Source organism: Talpa occidentalis, unplaced genomic scaffold, assembly GCF_014898055.3.
Source record: "Talpa occidentalis isolate TD23 unplaced genomic scaffold, MPIMG_talOcc4v2.1 talOcc4.8, whole genome shotgun sequence".
Taxonomy (NCBI): Eukaryota; Metazoa; Chordata; class Mammalia; order Eulipotyphla; family Talpidae; genus Talpa; species Talpa occidentalis.
The window spans coordinates 45,240,090-45,253,212 of record NW_023605194.1 but is presented as its reverse complement, the minus strand read 5'-3'; the positions used below and the strand labels follow the sequence as shown (position 1 = coordinate 45,253,212).

Here is a 13,123-nt window from a genome sequence, read left to right as displayed (position 1 = left end):
ATTACATCTCAGTTCTCTTTGCTTAAATATGCACCATTTTGGGGAAGCCTTCTGGTCCTCCAAGCAAAAAGAACCTCACCCTCTTCTGTGTTTTCCATTCCTTTGAGTGCTGCCTGGATCATGACACTTTTTACACAGTCATTGGTGACCTGTCTTGCTCTCCTGCTGTGCCATGTATCCTTGAACAAGGTCCCGTGTTACCCATGGGCCCTAACACATGGTTCTGTCAGAGGTGATACTTAATAAGGGTTTAATAAATGGAATGAAATGGGCTAGCGTCAGGGTGAAGCACCTGCTGAGGACTAAGCTGTGTGCAGAGCTGAATTTTTGGTTCTTGTCCTCAGGGACCCACAGCCCCTGGAGGATCCTGGTCCACATACCAGCAGCTCCAGCACTGAGCTCTGGGCTGTAGGTGGGGGTGGGGTGCGTTCAGTGCAGAGGAACTGATATACAGAGCCATGGAGGTGAGACCAAGCCTGTCGAGCTAGAAGAGCTGCAGAAGCCGCTGTGTCTCACAAGTGGAGGTGTGACGGGGTGGAGGCCCTAGAGGTGGCATCAGATCACATAGGGCCTTAGGCCAGGGTTAAAGGTGTATAATTGGCAGCACTAGGGAAGCTAGGTAGGGCTTCTTGCCTCTGGAAGCCAGTTAATCCAGTCATGGTGACTTGGTGCTTTTTTTTTTTTTTTTTTCCCCTCTTACACCCTTTTAGATGTCAGCAGTTGGATCCATATAAACTTGTTTTTTTGTGTATGTGTGGTTTTTAGAGGTCTTGCTTATAACATCACTTTGTGTGACTTCAGTCCAATCAAACCTAATTTACCTTAGGTAGTACTGGTGTTACTAAAATTTTCTGCTCTGTTGTTAGCACTCTGGTTGGTCTTTAGGGAACTAGTTGGTTGTACCAGGGATAATGCCAATAACCTTCTATGCCTCCTTTTCTCCATCTGTGAAAATGGGGTGTTTGCCAGACCACTGTGTGGACAGGGTGGGGATGGGCGCCTCTGAATGATTCTTCCCACCTTGCTGTTTTGTGCCTGAGACCTTCACATGCTATAACTTCTCAGCAGATGGTTACTGAGGAGGAGGGAATGAAACTTTGTATTCTGCCCACAAGGTAAATTAAACCTGACTTTCCCTGTGTCTTTCTTTTTTCAGGGTATCTTGATAACCTGGACAAAGGGTTTTAAGGCTACTGACTGTGTGGGCCATGATGTGGCAACCTTACTAAGGGATGCGGTAAAAAGGAGAGAGGTAACTATTACGAAATGTTTTGTAAAAAATCTTTGTTTCTTGAGGGAGTTATAAAAATTGTACTTGCTTGTAAAGAATTCAAACCATACAGCAACATGTGACCTGGGTAATAGCTATAAGCAATAAAATTGAGGTAGATGATTTTGTGTTGTTAAAGGATAGTTTTTATCAAGAACAGTGAAATCATGACTCACACATCAGGGAAGAGAAAAGCAGCCTGGCATGCCAGTTAGGTCTTAGTGCTTTCCTGTAAAGCACGATTTCACATAGCACAGGCTCATCACAGCCTCTCTGTGACTACGGTGAAGTTAGGAGGAAGACCTGGCTGTATTCATGTCAGAGCTCAGCGCATATGCAGAGAATTGCCCCTGCTTCCTGACAGCGTTCAGGATCAAACAAACCCTCCCATTTCTGAGCCCTCCCGAAAACCACCAACACAAGGTCAAATCCTACAAGTTCTATCTGGCACTTTCTTTTTTTTTTTAAAGATTTTAATTTATTTTATACAAGAACTGGGGTACAGGCCAGAGGCATGGGAGGGTGAGAGGATTCACCAGAGACAGAGCAGGCAGCAGAACAGGCAGATTTTCTGTAATACACTGCTGAGGGGAGCAGTGGGCGAGACAGGAGAGGTCTCCTGCACCATGTGGGAATCTCCCTGGCTGGCTGGGAATCGAACCCGCGCTGCGGAGGCTACGGACAGCTTCACAGTGCTGCGCTCAACCTGTGTGCCACCGGGGAGGCCCATCTTTCTAGCACTTTCTGAGCAGCCTTACCAACTGTGTTCTGTGTGGCAGCCAGTCAGCCAGCCCAACTTTGTTCACCCACAGGTGTATTTCTGGTAGTCTTCGGCTGGAGGACATTGGCCCAATATAAATTGAAAAGTTCCAAAGACTTTATTTAATTCACAAATGAATGAGGGGTCACTAAGAAGCAAAAGAAAATCAGTTCAAGTGTTTCCAGTTCAAAAAGGCACACAAAGATATAGGCAGCTGTGGAGGCTGAAATGAATGTGTTGAACGAGGGATCTATTGTACCTGGGGGATGCTGCACAACAGCTAATAACTCACTGAAAGAAAGCTGATGAACTATTTTTTTTCTCATTTCATAACTCTTAGTTTTAGTTTTCTTCCAGATGTTTCCATACATATACCAACACACAGTTTTTAAAATCAGAATCATACCATATAACTATATTACAACTTGCTTTTTTCATGTAACATGAAACAGGCATCTTTTCATGTCACTGAATATATAGACCAACTTATCATTCTTTTTCTTGGTTGTATAGGACTCCAGTATTTACCTGAAGTGTGATTCATGTATTGCCTCTTTGGATCTATATTTAGGTTGTTTGTCTTTCTGGCTAATGCATGTAGTAAATATAATTATGCATATACTTTTTGAACCTGTGTGACCAATTCTAAAGGACAGATTCTGAGAAATGGTTTTGATATTTCCATTTTGGCTTCTGTAAGGCTATAATATTTTAAACTCAAAAAAGAAAAAAGAGCTGTATGACCACAGTCTCTTGTCTTTTCTTCATTTACAAATTCCCTCTGGTTGCCTCTGTAGTACTCAGTGCCATCTGAAATGGGTAAAATACTTCTTTCTTTAGATCTCAGATTTCAGATATATCATTAGTAGCAGTATTTAGTCAGTGAAGAGGTCCTTAGGTTGATAGGACACTGTTTCAGATGATGTACCAGTGGCTTTCTGACTATAGTATGTTAAGAGTGAGCCAGCAGAATTCAAGCCAGGTAGAGCTATCTGTCCCTAATACCATGTTCCTTTCTTTCCAAAGGAATTTGAAGTGGACGTGGTGGCTGTGGTCAATGACACCGTGGGCACCATGATGACCTGTGCTTATGAGGAGCCCAGCTGTGAGGTTGGACTCATCGTAGGTGGGTGTGCCAGGAGGTCTGTCTCCTTGGAGTGGGGAATGCTGGGTTTTCCTATTTCATGGGATTTTGTGTCAGCAGCTCAGTCCTGTGTGGGTTAGTATATCTGTCAGCACCATCCCTTTACCACCTCACAATTGTAGAGCTCTCCAGGGGGCTCTCCCCTCCACCCACCCAGACCCCCACAAGCCTTCACGTTGATAGGGACCAGCCTGTCCAGAATAGAGCTTTCTAGGAATGCGACTCCAAGAGGCTCTCCCAGCCTGCGTGGACTGGTGTCTGTGTCCGGACCTGGCCTGGCCAGCAGGGCAACTCTCTTGGGCTTGCGTGGAGGCGCCCCCAGCGTATGTTGCAGGGTGGGAATCTGAGGCTGCGAAGGGAGAGAACTTTCCTCCTCTCCTGACCCAGGGTAAGAGCCAGAGTAGGCTTGGTGGCCATTGTGCTGTTAGCAGCCACTGCTTGTGAGCAGTCCTCATCACTCAAGTGGGTTGCAGAAGGTTCTGTTGGCTTTGCAGGTTATTCCTCTATAGTGCAACCATGTCAGGTATTGGGATTCACGGAGTGGGGTTCTTGAGTTCCTCTGAGAATGATTTCAGTAGAGTTCCCATTTTTAGCAGCACACAGTAAGTTTATTAAGGAAAAAAAAAAAAATACTTGCATAGACACAGAAGCAAACACTACATTTTTAAGAGTAGGTTTATTAAGAGAAAGAGATGCCTTCATAGACACAGGTGGGCAGCCTTAGGACAAGATCTGCATTTTGCCAGAGCAAGGGATATCTTTATATAGTGTTCTTTGTGGGGGGATTCATCCTTTGTGGAATTTTATTCCTTAAGGGTCCGGTTAGATTGGTGTTCTGTAATAATAGATAATCCTTTCTGATCCCAGCTCCCGATGCCTAGGAAGTTCCATAACGGGTTTTAACAACTCCCACCTCTGGTTTTTGGTTAATCATCCCTACTCCAACCTCTGCTTTTTGCCCTTATGAAAACTTCCACCCTAAATTTTCTTCTCTAAGCTTCCATTATTGGGTGTCTGGGCCTCAAGAGCATGCAATCCCTGAAGCATTTTGATTTTGACTGTGGACCATTTGTCCACTTGATTCAGCTGCTAGTGTCAGGGGTGCTGGGGAAAGGCCTTGTTTCTTAGCTTCTCTCTGCAAACCCTATTTGGACTGGGAGGGGCACGCTGCTGCCCAGCCCTGAACTGAGAGTCTCTGGGATTGGCATAAGGCCCCAGCAGGTCTTGGTCCTGGGTGCAGGAAAACCTTTTCATTGATTCAACCACTTTGGCCTCCTGTGGAAAAAGGTAAAAAGTTGCTTGTAGCCTGGATTTGTGCTCTTTGTCTCTTCCTTTATTTTTGCAAGGCTTCCTATCTCCACCCAGCCCCTCCTTCCTGCTTATGAATGGGCTTAGGTGTAAAATGCAAAGCTAGAGTGACACAGCACATTCTCCTCTGGTAGGCAGGAGGTCAGGCCTGCCCAAGGCAGGCTGATTAGCTGTTCCTGGTATTGGGTTGGGCCCCAACTGCATACAAAGCCACCCCCATCAGTTGATCTTTTTGCTTTGAACTCCCACGGGCAAGTGGTAGGGCTTATTTTCTTCACACCCCCTGTCACTTCAGTGGCTTCCTTTTCCCTTAGTGTTATATTTTGAATGAAAAGAATATGGGAAAACAAAAACAATCCAGTTACATAGTTAGGTTAGCAAAAGTTAGTAACAGACACATCTGCAAATTCTAAGTTTCTTTAAAGGGGATGAAAATTTTGACTTCAAACAAAAAGCAATTGGTTATTTCACCAACAAAATGAATTTTTAAAGAAATAACAACCATAAAGCAATTCGTGGAGTATAATCTCATGGCGAGACACACATGTATGTCCCAAATCAAAAGCAGGTACCCCTTATATAAGCTCTGGGGAATCTACTGCCAAGTAAGAGGACCTCCTCCTCCTTCCTGTTGGGGCAGGTCATCTCAGAGATACAGGACATGTTGGAACCTGTGGTTTGCTGATTGTACATCTGTGGGGACTCTCTTGTAGCCTCCTAACTTCATTTAAATAGGGTTTCTCTATTTGAATGCTCAAAATTTCCACTTTCAATCAAGATCTCTGAAACCCTTGTTGATCAAGAGTCAGGGTATCCAAGATTCAGTGACCTTTTTGTCCCTAAGTGCCTGAAAGTGTTAGGGGGGGGTGGTATAACAGAAGTACCTTTCCTGGTGCCATGTGCCATTTTGAAATGAAAATGCCCAGGTCGGACACCAGGTTGCCAGATGGTGTGTGGTTCAGTAGGATTTGGTATTTTCTTTATATACTCACGTATGGCGTGAGTCCAAGACATTTGCTTACAGAGGGTTTGTTAGCCATGCTTGATAGGTGCCTTTCTGATGATGCTTCAGTGTCTTTTTGAAGGTTTCTTCCAATAGATTAAAATCTCCACAGGTTGCAGTGTATGTTGCTTAAGGTCTTTATCTCCAGGGAGTATTCTGTTGAGAGATTGTTCACCGGAAACATGGTTATTTTTGATAGAAGCAATTAGACTTTTACAACACTGAAGTGTTGTCTCCTTCAATAAGCTGTGAATCCAAAGAGGCAAGGAAGGGCTGGGTACATCGAGCACCCTGTGACTGTCTCAAAGGGTAAGAGTTTTTGAGTTCCAAAAGGGGTAGATCTGAGATTTAGAAGGATCAGTGGCAGTGCTTTTTTGGCCAAGGTGTTTGGAGGGTCTTTCCAAATTTGGACACTTCAGTTTTAATAACATTGTTGGTGAGTTAGACTGAACCAGAGCATTGAGCTGTAAGCACAGTGAAAACATTGTTGGAATACCTGACCAGTAAAATGGGTTCCTTCAAAACTGTGAAATTCAAGAGGGGTTTCCCAAATAGGGATAATCTCTTCCAGAAGGATTTAGGCTGAAGAAAGGCAATCGCCTGTTTATAGAGGAAGGCCTCAGTCCAGTGAGAAACATAACATAATTAAAACATGGTATGACTAAAACATATTCACACCCACAAGACAGGTGTAACTGTATGAATGTCCAATTGCCAAAACTTGAATGGCCTAATAGGCAATTAAAAATATCCAGGAACTGTGAGAATAGGTTTTCCTGAGTTGTATTTTGGTCAAGTGGAACAAGTAAGGGAGGCACTTTTTGTAGCTTTGCTGACATTTCCTACCAGTATTGATCTATGAATGCTATCGTTTTACTGGGGGACCAAGGGTTTAATGCATGTAGTATGGTTAAGAGTGGAAAATTGGAGCCTCTGGTAAGACTGGATTGTCATTTGGTTCAAGCCAGAGCTTCTTCTTGTCGTATGAATAATTCTAGACTTTCCAGTCTTGTTTCTTCTGTTTGGGGGCCAATTGTTGAGTTTCTCTTGCCAGTTTTTCTGAGTTGTCATTTGGAGAAATGTCTCTGGACCATGATGGATCTTTGGCTTCTATCAGTTCCGTTAAGGGCAGCAAATCTTGTGACAATATCAGCAAGGTGATTCCCTTTAGAGTCAATTTTAGAATGCCTTGGAATCATAATCATATCCAAGGTAGTAGGTGAAAGTATAGCATCCAACAGCTCCTGAACATAAGGCCCATTTTAGATTTTGTTGCCATTTGAAGTCAGGATGCGTCTGCTTCCACAGCATTCCAAACTCAGGAGCCATTTCAAAAGTATATCTACTGTCAATGTGAATGTTGACAGTTTTGACTCTGGCTAGGGTGCAGGCTTGGGTAAGGATGTACATCTTGGCTTGTCAGGCTGTGTAGCTAAAGGTAAAGGTGCCACTTCAATGACAAAAACGTGATCTAACATATTTGGCACAATATTTACCATTTCCACCTTTCAAATAGAAACCCTCAGTGAATCATGAGAAATCAGCATTACCCAAAGGAGTTTCTAGCAGATCATCTAGAGGGGTCACAGGAGGTGACCTGTGAAGGGTAAGTAGTCTGAGGGACTTTGTGGATAACAACAGCAGGGAGGAGAGTGGCAGGGTTAAGTTCTTCAAAAGCAAGCAAGAATGCTGTGGGGAGCAGTTAGCAACATGATTTCCTCAGTGTCCTTAAGCAAAAGGCTTTTTTTTTTTTTTTTTTTTCCAAAAGATTTATTTATTTATACAAGAACCAGGGTACAGGCCAGGTGCACGGGAGGGTGAGAGGATTCACCAGAGACAGAGTGGGGAACAAAATAGGCAGACTGACGAAATACACTGCTGAGGGGAGCAGTGGGCGAGACAGGAGAGGCCTGCCGCACCATGTGGGAATCTCCCTGGCCGGCCGGGAATTGAACCCGCGCTGCAGAGGCTGCAGACAGCTTCAAAGCTCTGCGCTCAACCGCCTGCACCACCAGGGAGGCCCAAGCAGAAGGCTTTAAGGCAAGGAGTTATCTTTGTATCACAGGGTGCCAGTTGTTGAATGTGCCCTCTGGGTCAATGGTGAACACCACATTTCTGGATGACTACTCCAAGGGCGTTCCCTTCCATATACAAAAAAGGAAGGAGTAAATGTGATCATTGGGGTGTCCAAGGGCTAGTGGTTTCATTAAATTCTCCTTAAGGACTTCAAGGCCTTCTAGACCTTTTCTTCCCATGGAATTTGGTTAGGGTTTTGTTTTTTGTTTTCTTTTAGATAACATACACAGAAGTTTGGCCATAAACAGTTGGAGAATTTGCCTAGAAGGAAGATGAAACTGATTCAACAGGGACAAATGATCAGTGTCTGTACAGTCAGTACTAGGACTGTCAGAGACTAGGCAGTGCAGATGTTAAAGTCATGTAATTCATTTGGTTGGCTTCTTTTTTTTTTCCCCCAATGGCTACCAAATTATGTTATTTGAAGGAGTGATGCAAAGGAAAGATTTAAGCAGATGTTTTTGTGCAATTTATAGAAAAGGTAATGGTAACCCCAACATTCATGCACAGCCTTGGTGACCAGAAAAGGCACACCCCTCACTATAGGAAGTCAGCCCAAGGCTTAGCTTAACTCTCCTCACTTTCTCCCAGTGTGTACTTGTCAAAGAGAGAGAGAGACCACCATGCCAGGATTGGGGACCCCATCTTGTGCAAGTTGATTACATGGTCACCCAATTCTTTGATGCATTTCACCTGCTCATCCAGATAATGAGTCTTCAGGAAGTCACACAAGTGGGGTCATATTGTCAGTGGCTATTTTGTGCTGTTCCAGTTGGTGCAGACTCAGGCTTTTCCCCAGTGCCACGCACACCCCACTGCATTGGGCCCGTCATCACAGTTGAGTTTCTTGGTATTCTGGAAGAAGATCTGGCTATCTTATTGGTTCTGCAGCTTCATCAGTTTCTCAGCACATTCCCTTTCCTCATGAGATTAGTGGAGAAAATATTTAGCAAAGTTCTTCAAAGCTACATTGTTGCAGTCAAGTAGTAAGATGTGGAAGGTAGACTCAGGAGGCTTAGAGCTCCTGGTTGACCTGGTGGTTGATGGCGGCCTTGGGGTCCTGGTGGTGGTTCTGGCCACCTGATGGGGACACGATCATCATGGCGGTTATTGAGGAGAAGTGGCAAGGGACTGGGAGCCATCTGAGGGCACCATGAGCAGGAGGCGACTGGCTGGCCAGCCCTTGTCTGTTGGCTGGGGTGAGGGACAAGCTTCAGGTTCATCCAAGCTCTGTAGAATCGGGAAACTGTGGGGACTAGACTGCTGGTTGATTATTATTTTTTTTAACATTTATTTATTTATTTATACAAGCACTGGGTACAGTCAGAAGCGCGGGAGGGTGAGAGAATTCACCAGAGCCAGAGCAGGGAGCAGAACAGGCAGATGGATGAAATGTACTGCTGAGGGGAGCAGCGGGTGGTAGGAGAGGTCTGCGCACCATGTGGGACCCTTGCCAGCTGCCGGGGATCGAACTGGTGTTGCAGAGGCTGCGGGCAGCTTCACAACACAGCGCTCAACCACTGCGCCACCGGGGAGGCCCTGGTTGACCGTTTTGATTGCTGCTGTTAACTTAGAGTGACTCCCCCACTATGGGAGAATGTAATACTACCATGATTCTTTTCAAGGAAGTTTCAACCTGGTAAATGAACAGGGGCAGAGGAACTAAGAAAAAAGAATACTTAAACAAAAGGGAATAGACTCGGTGACAAGAACCTTTTGAGGCTTATTAGAAATCCCTACAGTTTGAACCTGATTGCTTTATAATTGTGGTCAGGTGCTGACAGAGAGAAATTCATTCCCAAGCTGAGAGTTATCCCAAGTCAGTTAAGAGGGAGGGCTGGGAAAAGCCCCTATCGTTTCTCAGAGCCCTAACATGGTTGGAATTAAGAGGACACAGGAAATGCTGGTTGGAAGCTTCTTGGTGTTTGAAACACTTAAGTGTGTGACGGTCTTCTGCCCAGTGTCCAGCTGCTTTACAATAATGACAGGAATTAGGAGGCTGGTTTTTGTTCCATACAGGGACTTTCATTTGGTGGGATTGGAATTAAGGATTTTGCCATCTTTTTTTTTTTTTAGTTGCCTCTTCTGAGGTACAAGGGAGTTATTTTACCAAATTAACTAGATCTAGAGTAGACATACTTTCCTATTTTACTCTGTTACTTTTGAATAGTAGAGAAAGATCTCACTTCAGCCAATTAACGCAGTTGAAAGCAACCAAATATGTAGCCTCAGAAGGAAAACTTGAATTTTATTTGAAACAGTTTGAAAACAATTTGAAATCAATTGTAGTGATTACTAACAGGTTCATCAGGCTTTTGTGGACAAATCTGAATTTTGTCCCAATCAATGGGCTTAGAAAAAGCTATGGAATTATTTGATAAAGAGAATTTCCTTGTCTCTAGCCAAAAGTTAGGGATTTATCTAAATCCTTTTCAGGATTTTCCCATCTGGAAAATTCAATATTTGGCTTGACCCTCTCCAGCAAGCATGTGAGTGAACTGCTGTAAGTCCCCAAAACCGGTTGGTAAATTTGCACGGCTAGGTTAAATTTTTCAGCAAACCTAAAAAACTTCTCAGTTACTTTAGGAAGCTTTTTATTTATTTATTTTTAAAAGATTTATTTATTTATGCATACAAGAGCTGGAGTACAGGCCAGAGATGCAGGGGGGTGAGAGGATTCACCATAGACAGAGCGGGGAACAGAACAGGCAGACTGACTGAAATACACTGCTGAGGGGAGCAGCCGGCAAGTCAGGAGAGGTCTGCTGTACTATGTGGGTTGCTCCCTGGCTGGCCGGGGATCGAACTCGTGCTGCAGAAGCTGTGGATTGCTTCATAGTGCAGTGCTTAACCCCTTGTGTCGCCAGGGAGGCCCTAGGAAGCTTTTCAACTATGACTGAAAACTCAGCCTTAGTCTAGGGGACATAAGAGATTTCAGGTTTATGTGGATCCTCAGAAGATTTAACTTGAAGAGGGCAGGTGGTCCTAAGTTCAGAGAAAGGGGGATCAGAGAGAGAAAGAGAGTGGCTAGGGGAAAGAGTTGGACAGCAGGAGTAGAATGGGGAAAATGAGGGTACAAGGAAGGGTGGGCAATTTAGATGGGAAAGGAGATGAGGGTGCCAGGGATCTCCATAAAATACCTCAGTACAGTAGGGCCTGAGCACAGTGTGTCCAGAGGCAAAGCAAGTAGGAAAGGGGAAGAAGGCCTCCTGAAGCCATTTGGTCTTTTTTTTTTTTTTTTTTTTAAGATTTATTTATTTATTTATTATTTATACAAGCACTGGGTACAGTCAGAAGTGCGGGAGGGTGAGAGAATTCACCAGAGCCAGAGCGGGCAGCAGAGCAGGCAGAAGGACCGAAGTACACTGCTGAGGGGAGCAGCGGGTGGCAGGAGAGGTCTGCGTGCCATTTGGGACCCTCCTCCGGTGGCTGGGGAGCAGCCGGGGATGGAACCGGCGCTGCAGAGGCTGTGGGCAGCTTCGCAACCCAGCACTCAACTGCTGCGCCACCGGGGAGGCCCCATTTGGTCTTTTCTTAATTGTTCATTTTAGTTAATTTTAACATTTCATTTTGCAAAGAGGCCATTTTAGACTCCTGATAATATTTGGAGGCCTCCAGGTACCAGCTGAAATAGGCTTTCCATTCAGTTTTAGCAGTTTCAGAGCTAAAACTGATTTAAGAAAAGTTTGGGGAGTTCAAAGTTTCCCTGTAATTGCCATTGGCATTCTGACTTACTTTTGGTTAATTTGATCCTTTTAGTAAGAAATATGTATGAGGAAGGACTGTGGTTCTGACACACTAAGCTAAGCTAATGGGGATCCCCATTTTCTTTTATAATTAGAGTCAGGAATTCCTAAACGGCTAGTTCCTTTTAGGAAACTCCCATTTCCAGAAGGAAATCAGGTCAAAGGCCATGGAGGACTTACACACAAACAGCAGTGTTTCCAATAGGGAAGCAGACTCTATTCAGAGCAGTGCATGCTAAGCCAAGCACTTTCAGTCCAGGGTAGAACCACTGTTTCCACCTGATGGGACCGAAGGCCAGCACTGCTGCCATGAGAGCATTTTGATTTCAAAGATTTGGCCAAAGGTTGACACATTCCTGGTCAGGGGTAGCCTGATTTCTGAATGAACAGGCTAAGTGCCGTGGATCCCCACAGAGAGAACAAGGCCTAACCATAACCGAGAAGAGTTCTGGAATACATAAGCCTCTGGACAGCTCAACACAAAAAGGGCAAAAGGAGACTGACCCTCAGACTCCAGGGTGGTAAGAAGCATTGTGCACAGGGATCAGTGGGCACCAACAACCTCTTTCCCACCAGCCATGTTGTCAAGGGTCATTCTTTGGATCCCATATTGGCCATCAAAGATGGCGACTTTAAACAAAAAGTAGTCGGTTATTTCACCAACAAAATGGGTTTATTTAGAAACAACCACCAAAAGGCAGGTTTTTTAATGTTTAATAAGATAACGATGATTTACAACACTGTCTGTGTATTAGGGGTGTGGGTTCATACCTCTGCAGATCTTATGTTATCACACCATGTCCACCACCAGAGCGCCACCAACCCTCCACTATAGTCCACTGAGCCCCCTCCCCCTGTTGCCAGCCCCTCCCCCTCGCCTCTGGTGTCCTCAGTTCTACAGTCAGATTTCCAGGGTTTGTTTTGGTTTAGTTTTGTAAATGCCTTTGCTTTATTTTTATGTTAAAAGTCCAGCTACATGCACATCCCACCTGGGAGGAGACGGTGGTGTTTTAGAGCCTTGACCCTGAAGTGTGTCTCATAGATCAGCAGCATCAGCATCACCCAGAAGCTTGTTGGGAATGCAGAGTCTCAGGCCCCAGGCCTCTTGAATCAAAATCTGGTTCTTAAGAGGCTCCCCATTTGATTCGGGTGCATAGAATAATATACATGTGAAGGGCATCTTGGTTGGTTGGTTTTAAATTTTCTGTCCATTCACTGAGACAGCCGGTGGCACAGGTGGTCATGGTGGCAATGGATGCTGCTTCCTCTCAATGTCTGAACTTAACTCCTTCTGGGTGAGAGCAACAAAGAGTCCCACCTCGGGGCCACAGTCTGAGTAACCTGCTCTGAGAGGTCAGAGATGGAAATCAGAGGTTCCTGAGCCCTTGGAGGCCTCCTGCCAGGTTACTATGTGCAGTGCGTGGGTGTACCCAGGAAAAGGCTCTGTTTTTCAGGAGAATCGTCAGATTTTTCAGAAGTCTGTGATACCAAAGTGGTGATTTAGAGAAGCTCCCTTAAAATGCTTAGGACTAGCCTTCTTTGAATTGTGGACTTCATTCTGCAACACTAGGAAAGCTTACTGAGCAGACATCGTACACTGATGTCTTCGATAATAAAAGAGAAGTGAACATGTATAGTATGATAGTAAGCAACCCCATGTATGGCGAGAAAGAACCTTCCAATCTGAATATTGCCTAGACTCCCATTAAGGAATATACATTCTTTCTTGTAAGACCACCTTCTACCAGTTTTCTGCTAAATATGTCCCTGCCTGGACAGGTAAACACCTGAGGTTCTCAGTATTGATGGCTTAGTA

General features: G+C 44.6%; 1 protein-coding gene and 1 pseudogene across 4 annotated transcripts in view; one reads left to right on the top strand and one right to left on the bottom strand.

Annotated features, from left to right (window-relative positions):
* HK1 (hexokinase 1) overlaps positions 1–13,123 on the top strand; it is a 109,454-nt gene that overhangs the window by 88,343 nt on the left and 7,988 nt on the right. For all 4 annotated transcript variants that reach the window (XM_037497523.2, XM_037497525.2, XM_037497524.2 and 1 more), the window contains 2 exons: positions 1,157–1,252; positions 3,057–3,156. In XM_037497523.2, the coding sequence (XP_037353420.1) occupies positions 1,157–1,252; positions 3,057–3,156 (196 nt within the window). The remainder of the gene's footprint in view (positions 1–1,156; positions 1,253–3,056; positions 3,157–13,123) is intronic.
* LOC119234066 (ferritin heavy chain-like) lies at positions 8,129–8,663 on the bottom strand (annotated as a pseudogene).